Source organism: Lycorma delicatula, chromosome 4 (genome assembly GCF_047948215.1).
Source record: "Lycorma delicatula isolate Av1 chromosome 4, ASM4794821v1, whole genome shotgun sequence".
Classification (NCBI taxonomy): Eukaryota; Metazoa; Arthropoda; class Insecta; order Hemiptera; family Fulgoridae; genus Lycorma; species Lycorma delicatula.
In genome coordinates, this window is record NC_134458.1 from 3898712 (window position 1) to 3910831 (window position 12120).

Below are 12120 nucleotides of genomic sequence, written 5' to 3' on the forward strand. Positions count from 1 at the left end.
AAGAGTATATAAATAATTACAAAAATACGACGATAATTTTTTTTTCAAGGTCCGATCAGTCACAAAATTAAAACCACAGTGAAAATAAAAAAAATTTTATTTGTAACAAGTACATACATAGTTACACTATTTCTCTACATAGTCGCCACTCCGATTTAGACATTTGTCATAGCGTGGTACCAACTTTCTAATCCCCTTGTTATTGAACGGAGCCGCCTATGTTTTCAGCCATGTTTCTATGCTGGTCTGCAGCTCAATGTCTGTGCCAAAATGTTGTCCTCCTAGCCAGCGTTTCATGTGAGCAAAGAGGTGAAAATCAGATGGAACCAAGTCCGGGCTGTATGGTGGGTGATCAAACACTTCCCAACGAAAACGCTGCAGGAGCTTCTTTGTTACAGCTGCAGTGTGCGGCCGAGCATTGTCATGCAGAAAGACAATGCTTGATGACAACATTCCTCTCCGTTTATTCTGAATTGCCCTTCGTAGACGTTGAAGAGTCACGCAGTATGAGGCTGCAGTGATGGATGTGCCACGTTCCATGAATTCCACCAAGAGAACTCCATTCCGGTCCCAGAACACAGTAGCCATACACTTTCTGTTGGAGAAGGAGCGCTTGAACTTCTTTGGTTTACTGGGAGAATGAGAATGCATCCACTGTTTGGATTGTGTTTTGTTTCTTCAGTTTCTAAATGGACTCATGTCTCATCCCCTGTGACAATTTTGTTAAAAAAATCTTCTCCTTTATTGTGGTGGCGCTCGAGAAACGTTAGGGAGGCTTCCATTCTCATTGTTTTGTGATGGTCGGACAGCATCTTTGGAACCCTTCACGCACATAGTTTGCGGTACTGAAGTCTCTCACTCACAATGGTGTAGAGAGCTGACCTTGAAATTTTAGGAAACTAATCACTCAATACAGAAATTGTGAACCGACGATTTTCTAGAATTGCTTCATCCACTCGCTCAACGAGATCATCGGTTGACACTCGCTTCCTTCCCTGACCGCCTGCATCATGAACATCTGTACGTCCTGCTTTAAAGTTCCTGCACCATTGTCGCACTTTGCTGTCACTCATTGAAGTTTCACCATACACATTACTTATTCGTCGATGAATTTCAGTTGCATTACACCCCTCAGCCTGAAGAAATTGAATAACCGCACGCACTTCACATTTGGCATAAGATGCTATTGTTGTAGACATGTTTATATGCTAGCTGCGTGTTCAGAACTAAACCAAGTGACACGGCATGATTGAAGGCCATACTAGAGACGCTGCGCAACACATATGCGGAAAGGTTCATCTGATTTTTGCATGGGTTTTTATTTTGCAACCGATCGGACCTTAAAAAAAAACCCTCGTATTAGTCAGAAATGCTGATGTAAAATTTCTAAGGAATTCATTGAACTAAAGAAAAAATTTGATCTTTGCTTAGCAGAAACGACAAACTGTTTGACTACGAGAGTTTTAAAAATTTAACAAAAATTTAAATGAAATCATCTCTGATACAAGAAATACATGATAATTTAAAGTCAAATTTAATACCAAAAATTTTATCCTCAGTTATGTTTACAAAGAATTGATAAAACATAAAATAAAACCAATTTAACCTTTGATCAGTAAGTTTTAGCATGTTAAGTACACATTCTCTGGTGAATTAAAAAAATGCAAAATCTATAAACTTAGAAATATGTCATTTTAAAACTTTTAATTATCAAATGAAAAACACTCTGGAATAAAATTATAATTTATTATAACACAGAGATTTGTCATTAACACCAGAAAAAATTGAGTACATAATTTCAATACCATCAAACTATCTACTGCTCATACAATCATTATCCATTCCACAAAAATCAGATTCAGAATTTTAGCCAAAGGAAAAATTCTCCTTATTTAATATGCCATAATTTGGTACAATGATCCCTACTCTAAGTGAAATTTTTTCAGTGTATTTTTTGAATATTTTATTATTGATAAATAACTGTTCTGCAGGGCATTTAACAGTAAAAGCAATCATTAAAAATGATTCCTTAGATTGTAAACAACAAGAGATTGAGGAAAACTCTTTTATACGAGGGCAATTCGGAAAGTAACCTCCATTTGACTATAAATAAAAACCTGCATAGATAAAAATATTTTATTATATACACCTTAAAACTACAGCTTTTAACTATTTTTAAACATAATCACCATTTAAATTCAAGCATTTGTCACAGCATTTCTAACAACACCGGATCACAGCATATCATGTCGTTTGTTCTGGATGACGTGCCTAAGTTTCTTTAAAGTTTCACAGTAGACTTGCGTCAAATGGCTTGCATCACAGCACTTTGATGATGAAGACAAACTTTGAAATACTGTGAAAAGTTTGCTAGGTACCCAGGTGGCTGAATTGTATGATGGTATTTGTAAATTAGTGAAACGCTATGACAAATGCTTGAATTTAAATGGTGACTATGTTTAAAAATAGCTAAAAGCTGTAGTTTTAAGTTGTATATAATGAAATATTTTTAATTTTTCAGTGTTTTAATTGCAGCCAAACGGAGGTTAATTTCCGAAGCGCCTTTGTAATTAGGAGCTGCTTTGTTAGGAAAATTTCATCTATACTTTACATGTTACAGCTATGGAATTTCAGAAAAAAAAATCTGGACAACACCCTTCAATGGAAAACAGGAATGGCATCCTAAATTTAACTATTAGCACAACAGACAAACTGTGTTCAGTATGTAATTAATAATAAAAGATTACTGTATTACTGCAACCATAAATGAAATTAATGTTTAAACAAATGCTTTTTGATGTGAATATAATATTGATACTGTAAATATCACTGCTGTAGCTTTTATAAAATAATCAAAGCTATTGCCAACTGTAAATTACTATAACTGCAGATGCCCAGGTGTACAAGATATACTTAAATACAAACGTGTATTATTTTTCAATTATTTAGTACATAAACAATAAAAATAATTAAGTTGTTTGCAATGCACTATCGGTCGATGCTGATTAAACAAATTTTCAACTTTCTATACAGCCTTTTTCAATAATGTTGATCTAAAAAAAAAATGACTTTTTTATACATCAGTTTACTTATAATTAAATTTTCTAGACTCTACGGTTAAATTTCTAAGTTTATTGGCGATTTAACAAGGTTATTCTCCAAACATAAAAAAGAGTAAATTTGACAGCTCTTTATTTATTTTATTAAAAAAAAAAAAAAAGTCGAAAATAGTGGAAATGTGACTTCGGTTCCAATTCTTCTTCAAGTACAATTATGCCTAAAACCACAAAATTTGTCATATAATTGGCCCCAATAGAAATGTGGTTTGGTATTAACGTGCATTTATATTGGAAATCTAGGAAAACTCTTTCGGCAACCAAATTAGAAAATAAATGTGCCAGCAGGCTGCCACAAATTGATGAAAAATAGTGTTATGGCATTTACTTGCTCAGGTAATATTTTAAAACAGAAAACACGGATTCCACTCTGTTACCAGCACAGCTGCTTTTTAGAGTTGATACATGTTGAGATGCATAGTAATAAAATATTTCAAGCTAAATTAAAGCAAATGAAATTGTAAATAACATTTACAACACATATCTTTTGGAAATTTCTTTCTCCATTTTTTTGTGAACAAATTTACTGATTTACTTAATGCAGAATTGATTTTGAATTTTGACTGACGGCTCCCTTTACGGTAATAAATAAGATCTGTAACTTAGACAAATATGGGGTAATTATGCTTGGGTAAATATAAATGCTTGTGTGTGTGTGTATGTGTAAAACTTAACCAAAGACCTTGAGTTGAGTAACTGAAAATCTTGCATTTGGTCCTCTTACCTAAGCATCAACAGCAATCAGTCTTAATACAGTAATTTTAAATTATTTTCATAACATAAATAAAATATTGGGAATTCTTTAGCACATCTTAGTTTAGATTAATAAAAGAGAAAAACTCACCACCAGCTAGAGTCCTGGTTGATGGAGCAACAGCGACCTCAGAGCACGTCACGGTACAAGCAGAAACAGTGACATTGTAGATGTAGTAACTTTTCAAGTCTTTCAAAGTAACCTGCTAAAATGACAGTAGTAATTACTTAAAACCATTCTTACTTGTATTTCATAAACAAAAATAGCAATAATTATAATAATTTTGAATCCAGGGTTTGAAATGTCCACAATTTATCTAATATGTTAATAGATAACAAGTCACACCAAACGTGTTATGCAAAAGTATGTATGCTCAAGCAGTTTTAAAAGATGACATTTCTAGTAATAACCCAGTCTTTCATTTTTTATTAGTTTTGAAAGTGCATTAACAATACCCATGCACGATATGCCAACATTTGAATCACATCTTTTATGTAGAGCCTTGGATAGATCCTGAGACTATTACTAAATTAATACAACTGGGAAAGCTCTTGCGTTTTCAGTTGGAATGAGGACCAAATTTCAACAAAATGAATAAAAAAGAAAACAGAAGTAGTTAATTTTTCTGAATACCAGTACAGGAACAACATGGCCACAAAAATTTGATCAGAAACAATATAGAAAAGTGTCATGAGGTATTTAATTTATGGCATTACAGCAAAAGAATCACTACAAAAATAACACTACTTAATGTATTTACTTGTTTTTAAAATGTTCAACCTTTTTTTATTTTTACAAGAGATAAACTTATCATCATTCCTTGAAAAGTCTAGAATTACTCAAATTAATTAAATAATGTCTCACTCGATTATAAAAGTGACTGACAGCAACACTATTTCTCAGTTAGTAAACTAAAGGCTTCCAAAGGGAAGCATTTTCTCAGAAATTTGATTCATTGTATAAGTGTCATAAATGATATACATAAGCAGAAAGTGAAATGAATTACTCCAATGAATGAAGGTAAATATTTCTTGATTTATTTATCAATCACAAAGAGAATGATTATAGAAATTTTCCCAAAAAGCATTATAGTAAACCTTAATTACAAACATATAAGAAAAGTACAATGAATATTGATATAAAAGGTAGAGTAAATATCTAAAATAGCATCCATAAACTTACACGAGTTGTTGATTCGACCTTCAATGGTTGACTCTCTGAAGCATAATCAACTAAGTAAAAACGCAGAATCCCGTTAATGTTTAAAGGAGCATCCCACTCGACTACCATTGATGTGTTTGTCACATCGGTTATTCTAACATTTTGAGGAGGATCAGGTGCTGCAAAAAGTAAAAAAAAAACAAATTTTTTTCCATTCAGTTATTTTCTGAGCCATTTTTTAGATTAAAATAATTCCTACAATGCACAGATTTAATTAATATATCAGTTTACTATGAGAAATAGCAGATCAGTGATACAGATCAGAGTTTCTGAACGTAGTTTTATCTATTTTCAAAACCTTTTGTCACTATAAACTCATATGATTCGGTCCTTTGTTCATTGTCAATAAACTTACGTTTTAATAACTTTTTTTATAGTTTTGAACAGCTTTATTTTGTTATGTAACTCCTGCTATTAACAGCTTAAAAACATTAAAGAAACTGGCAATTACTAAAATTAACAAAATGATGATGACCAAAGGGTCAATGTGTATCTAAGTTTTGCAATGCAACAGGTGCATTGTTTAAAATGGTTTCTGATTCTATGCAATATGAAATAAGAGATCTAATGTTTATTTTTATAAAATTAATATATATTGCCTTTTTTAAACAAAACTCAAAAGATATATATTTATTATTTTACTGAACTTAATATTTTTAAGATTCATATTCTTCCTCTGTATTGTTTAGTTATATTTTTAATTCTAATAATATAAACCACCTAGTACAGAATATTGAGATAAGACATGTCTTACTTTAATTTTATCATGAAAGTACTTTTGTGGGATCCTGCATCTACAGTCAAAATTGAATTTATCTAATAAATTACATATTGAATAACAATATTAAAAATACTAAAATATAAATATTCTAATTAACTGACAAACATCACAATTTTTACAATAATTTAACAATATTATGTCAATAATATTAACTGTATTACGTCTATTACACTTTTTTATCACAAACACAGGTCACAGTTGGTCAGCCATTTCAATGCTTCAGGGGTAGATAATGGATGTCTTGTAGACAGCCTTTAAAAGATGCATTTGGACAAACCAGGGCCAGGTGAGAGATTATTTGCTCTTCAGCTCCACATCGGTCACATTGTGGGCTTTCTGCAGCCCCCATTGGGTCAGGCTCTTATTGCAGATACCAAGATTTCTGCAAATCCAATTGATGTTGCATCACTGTCTTCTGGGAAGAGTAAATCCTGGTATCCTCAGAAATTGATCTGTCACAAGGTTGAAGTTAGTAATATTCTGACCTTGCCATAGTGATGTCCAGTGAGTGATCCTTTGTGTTGAAGTTGTTGACCAGATCGGTGACTGCTACAGGTAGATGTCTAAACTTTAGTCTCGGGTGCTGCATTTTGAGAAAATCTATATTGGCATGAATAGGTAGAGATGTGTTAGCATTATATTTTTCAAACTGTGATTTAAGGGCTGCCAGTCATCTAGTTTAGAGGGGTGCAATATTACTCAGCAATGGCAGCCACTGGAGTGAAGTTGTTCCAGTAGTTCCAGTTATAGTTTGCATAGCCTGGTTCAGATGTGTGTCGATGAGCTTGATGTGGCAGCTATTAATCCAGACAGGAGCACAATATTCTGTGGTTGAATGTATGAGGGCTAGTGCACTGATTCTTAGTTTTGACGGTAGCTCCAAAAGACAAATTGCCAGCTTCTGAATCAGTCTGGCTCTAGTTTTAACTTTAGCCAATAATTTTTCAAGGTGTTGTTTAAAGGTAAGAGTTCTGTCAAACATGACACCGACATATATCAGGTGTAAGTTATGTTTAAGTGCAACTCCTTCATAGTTAATAGTAAGAATTCATAGCTTCCCTGTTGTTAAGATGAAACACTGTGACATCACTTTTATTTTGATTCGGCTGGAGTCTCCATTTTTTGAAATATTTACTGATTGTGCCAAGGTCTTCTGTCAGTACAGTATGGGCTAAGTTTGAGCTTTGGGTACTGATGGCAATATTGTCTGCATATGTGAATTTTTGAGATATAGTTGATGGTATATCTGATATATAAATATTAAACAATAGAGGTGTGAGTATGGATCTTTGTGGTAGGCTATTTTGTAGGCTGTGGAAAATGCTTGGCTTTTTACTGAGATGTATTTGAAAAGTTTATCACTCAGCACCTCATTCAGTAAATTAAGGAACGATTTGCAAGGAACAAGCTGGTACACCTTGAATAGTAGTCCTCTTCTTTCCAGACTGTATCATAGGCTGGCTGAACTTAGATTAATAAATGTAACAGATGTTTTAAGCCTTTGTTGAAATCCTTTCTCTATATAGGTTGTAAGCAAAAGGACCTGGTTGCAGCAACTATTTCCTGGCATAAAACCAGCTTGCTCTATTGGTATACTGTTACTGAAAGTGGTGTTAGATGCACAAGTAGTATTCTTTCTAAGATCTTGAAACATACACTTAAAAAGTGCTATTGGTCTGTAGCTTTTGCATTGAGTGATGTCCTTCCCAGGCTTAGGAATGGCAATTTCCTTGAAATGTGAATGAATGGCACTTTTCTTGAAAAGTTTTGGTAACTTACCCCTTTGCAGGATATCATTATAAACCCACCGGGTTGGTCTAGTGGTGAACGCATCTTCCCAAATCAGCTGATTTGGAAGTCGAGAGTTCCAGCGTTCAAGTCCTAGTAAAGCCAACTATTTTTACACGGACTTGAATACTAGATCGTGGATACCGGTGTTCTTTAGTGGTTGGGTTTCAATTAACCACACATCTCAGGTATGGTCGAACTGAGAATGTACAAGACTACACTTCATTCACACTCATACATATCATCCTCAAAAGTATTATCTAAACGGTAGTTACCAGAGGATAAACAGGAAAAAGAAAGGATATCATTATAAAGATTTAAAAACCATTGTTTCATGTTTGGTCCGATATGTTTAATAAACTCAGGGTATATGTTGTCTAATCCAGTAGCTTTTCTAAATTTTGTTAAATTGATTGCAGCATTGAATTCTTCCACTGTGATATGGTCCGTAATGGGGAGGAGCTATTGATGGCTTTTACAAATTTCGCCAACTGCATACCTCACTTCTCTTTTTTATGTCTTATCAATAATGATCTTTGATAGGTTCTAATTCTTTTGGCTATGGCTTCTGCCCAGGAGTGTTGGTAGTAGCGACGGGTCTATTTTATAGCTTGTACAATAAATTCCATGCTGTCCTGTTGCTGTGCTTAATGTTGAGGCTTTCCAGCGTTTCCTTCTATCTAACTATTCTAGCACTATTTAGGGCTTCTAGTAATTGCTCGCCTACTGCCTGATCTCTTATGCGTTTGTAAGGATTGTACAGTTCTTGACACTCTTCATTCCAACAGGGAATGTAGGATTTTATTACTCCTCGGGAAATATGTTTTTTGGTAGAGCTGATTACTAGAGCAGCAAATCTTTTGTAGTTCTCTACTTTTGATGGGATCCACCTGATGTCATCTTCTAGTTGCATGTTGAATTTATCCCAGTTGGCTTTCCTAAAATTCCATCTAGGTAATGGAAGAGAACAGTTGATAGGAATTGTTGTGCCTAGAGTGGTGATTAATGGTCTGTGTTGAGAATTTGGAAAGTTGTCAAGTACTTCTCTAATAGCATGGTGTAGTTTTGCACCCACGGTTATAAAAGTTAAGTCAGGATTGTAGCCCTTCCTCCATCTTGCAGAATGAAATGTGGATTTCTACATAGCATCAAAGCGTAGTTTAAGGCTGCTTTTCTCTGCTCAGTCTACTAGGGTTACGCCATGTGTATTGTTGTCATATTCCCAAATTTAGTGGTGCAAACTAAAATCTCCAGTATATGTTGTCGCTGAATGGGTTTGACGGCATGTGGCATTTACTAACCTTATGGTAGCCTCGAGAAGGGCTGTTGTCGTCAAATGGCTTTGATGGCTTGTAATTCATAACCTTGTGGTGGCCCTGAAAAGGGCCGTTTTTTGTGTCAGTTCTGAGAAGAACTGTTGGGTCCAGAAAATGGTCTCCGGTGAAGTTGGAGAGTTCAGCTTGTCCACTGAAGTCAGACCAGGCTTTCCTTCAGTGACAGTTGGGTCTCCACTACAGCATGGCCCTGTGGTCTCCAGAGCCCTGTAGTGTCGGCTTGGCGTCGGTCATCCTTTGCTGGCGCGGCCGAGGCAGTTCTCCCCAAGCGATCCCACGCTGGGCCGGCTACTGCTGCTGAGTCTGCCGGCCAGGGCGATTGAAGCCCGATGAGCTAGAGAGGAAGGTAGCATCTGCATCCAGCGGCTTCCTCAGCGGGCTGGCCAGGCCTGCTGCTCCGGCAGGGATGTTGGCACCTGCTGGGAGGTCCCACGTTGAGCCGGCCAGGGAACTTCTTTTTCTTCTTGGTGTTTTCCAGATGATGGTCGACGATGAATTGAAAATTCACTCTTGTGCACTCTTGCTCTTTTACTAGAGCCTGAGAGTGGTGGGGCCACAGCACCACTATGATGGGAGAACTGTGTGGTCATCTGCGCGGTGGTAGTGATGCTTCTATCAGCACGTCCACATACTGTGCGTCAGCTCACATTGAGTTGCTACAGTGTTTGTTCGCTGATATTAAATTAGGCATATATGTGGTAACAATATAAAAAGATGATTAAAAATGGGGATTATTCCAATAGGCCACGGTGCATTTGGAAGTTTATAAATATTGACAATTGTTGTTTCTTCGACCTTTACAGCTAGTAAAAAAAGATCTTGTGAGGAAGATGAATGGGTTATCAAAACATTATCAATACTTATTCTAATGTATGTAGTAAATTCCATATTTTGGATTTATTGCTGCAGCTAGATTATATCCTGATATACAGCCTCGTGATTGAATTTGCCAATTGTCAGCTGCGTGTACTTCCTGGATTGTGGTAATGTCAAGTTTAAGTTTAATTGCTAACTTACTAATGTACTCACTTTTACTGCGACTGATGCCTTCTATGTTGCTTTGGAATACTCTTATTCTGGAGCCAAAAGTCCTGAGGAGGACTGTTACAAAGTTTGGTTTATCTTGTTTTCATTGCAATGTTTTCATCAGTAGGTCAAAAGAATAAAAAGACGTGGTTCTTTATCACTGCTCATTTAGTGTTAACCACATGTAAAATTCTGTTATTGTTGTGAATAGCTTTACCCCTCCACCACCTTTAGTATGAGATAGTATATTTAATACGAAAATAAACCATGCACATGGTCTAATCTTTGTTACATTACTGTAATATTATAATGAAAATTGCATATTAATTTATTATATGAGTGCTGCTACATGTTGCAGTTTTTATAAGACTGTCTTCCTCATACACTGTCTGATGGTTTATCAAATTGAAATCTTGTTTGTATTTATATATGTAATGTTTTTCTAATATACTTAATTTTTTCATCTTTATTAATTTCTAATACTTTTAAATTTGTGTTAATATCAGAAATAGAATGTTTATTATTTATTATATGGTCTGCCATATTAAATAATAATACAAATAAAAAATCTGTTAGAATTTAAAAAATTAAATGTAATGATTGTGATTGTATTTATATAGGAAAAATAAATAGACCTTTTAGAACTAGATTTCTTGAACATTATAGAAATTACAAAAATAATATATTATGCTTATCTAATATGGCTGACCATCTAATAAACAACAAACATTCTATTTCTGATAAGAAAACAAGCAAAATTTTAATCCTTTGCAGGCAGATATCCATATATGGGCTACCTATACTTATACTGGAGGGCAGAAACCCATATGAGTCTCTGAATGTGACTGGCTATTTGTCTTCACATAGTTACATATAAATTCCAAGAGATGGCAGGAGATGTTCTTTCAATCATTTTGAGGTGGGAATTTCTGATACAACGTGATTGGGAACCATTTTATTTCAGTTATCAGTTGAGTTCAATAGCTGTGCGTATGTAACAAGACACGTGGTGCATTTTTTTCCCGTGTTTTTTGCTCTTTTATAAGTAATTTGTTTACAAACTGTTCCTTCCAAAACTTTATTTTCAGCTTGTCTCGTTTGAATTCAAACAAAATTTTCAAGACAAAAATTCAAAAGGAAATGAATAAAAATATTTACATTATTATTATTATAAAACCATATTATATTATTCCCTGCCTAGGTGCACTACTTCTTCAAAATTGCTATTGTTATTATGTTACCATCAATGTTACTATTATTATTTAGTGTCTTTTATATGAAAAGAACTGAATGTAAAACATAACCAAAATCATCACCTACAGTTTGCAAATTCTAGTGCGCTCAGTGAGACCTGTGCTGTTTTCATGTAAACTTTGTCTCGCGAGATAATTAAACAATATTCCTGAACCAGATTAGTGGCAGGATTCAACAAAAACACAAGTTATATGTTGTTTTTATGCATGAATGGATGTTTTAAGTTACTATTTTTAAATAGTTTTTGCACAAAATTTTTTTTTGAAAAGTCTTCTGCCCACAGCCATAAAACATCGCCGCCTGCAAAGGTTAATTTGATAAACCATCAGAATGTTTGAGGGAAATAGTTTTATAAAAACTACTACAGATAGTTACACTTGTATAAATTAATAAGGAATTTTCATTATTTTATTTAAAATTTTTATTTTGCAGTAACAAAATCATTTCAATAATGACTGAGGATGCGGGATGTAAATCATGATAAAATTAAGGTAAGATATGTCTTTTCTCAATATTCTGTACAAGGTGGTTTATATTAACAAAATTCAAAATATAACATTTAATAAACCCAAAAAAATTATTAGAGAAACAAAATTATTTAAATTTGTTGAAAATGTCTACCTGTTTTCCAAGCCTTAATTTCACATTTAATAGAGCAAAATAATGTTTAAAACAAAAACGTTCTTCCTCAAAATCATTTTTCTGAATCAGCAAAAATTAGTTAAAAGATAAATAAGTATTAACATCAAAGTAACTAACAGAAAAAAGTAAAATCAAGCAGAGTTATGGGACTTTTTCAGACTTTATTATTATATTTTACATACATTATTAATGCACGTCTCTTCT

The 12120-nt window shown here is 34.0% G+C and overlaps 1 protein-coding gene across 6 annotated transcripts in view; it reads right to left on the reverse strand.

The window, feature by feature from the left end:
• The window catches only part of dome (cytokine receptor domeless), a 172591-nt gene that overhangs the window by 37168 nt on the left and 123303 nt on the right, over positions 1–12120 (reverse strand). For 5 of the 6 annotated variants that reach the window (XM_075362170.1, XM_075362167.1, XM_075362168.1 and 2 more), the window contains 2 exons: positions 5053–5210; positions 3961–4075 (listed from right to left, as the gene is read on the reverse strand). In XM_075362170.1, coding sequence (XP_075218285.1) covers positions 3961–4075; positions 5053–5210 — 273 coding nt within the window. The remainder of the gene's footprint in view (positions 1–3960; positions 4076–5052; positions 5211–12120) is intronic. The other variant, XM_075362166.1, reaches the window with a different exon arrangement.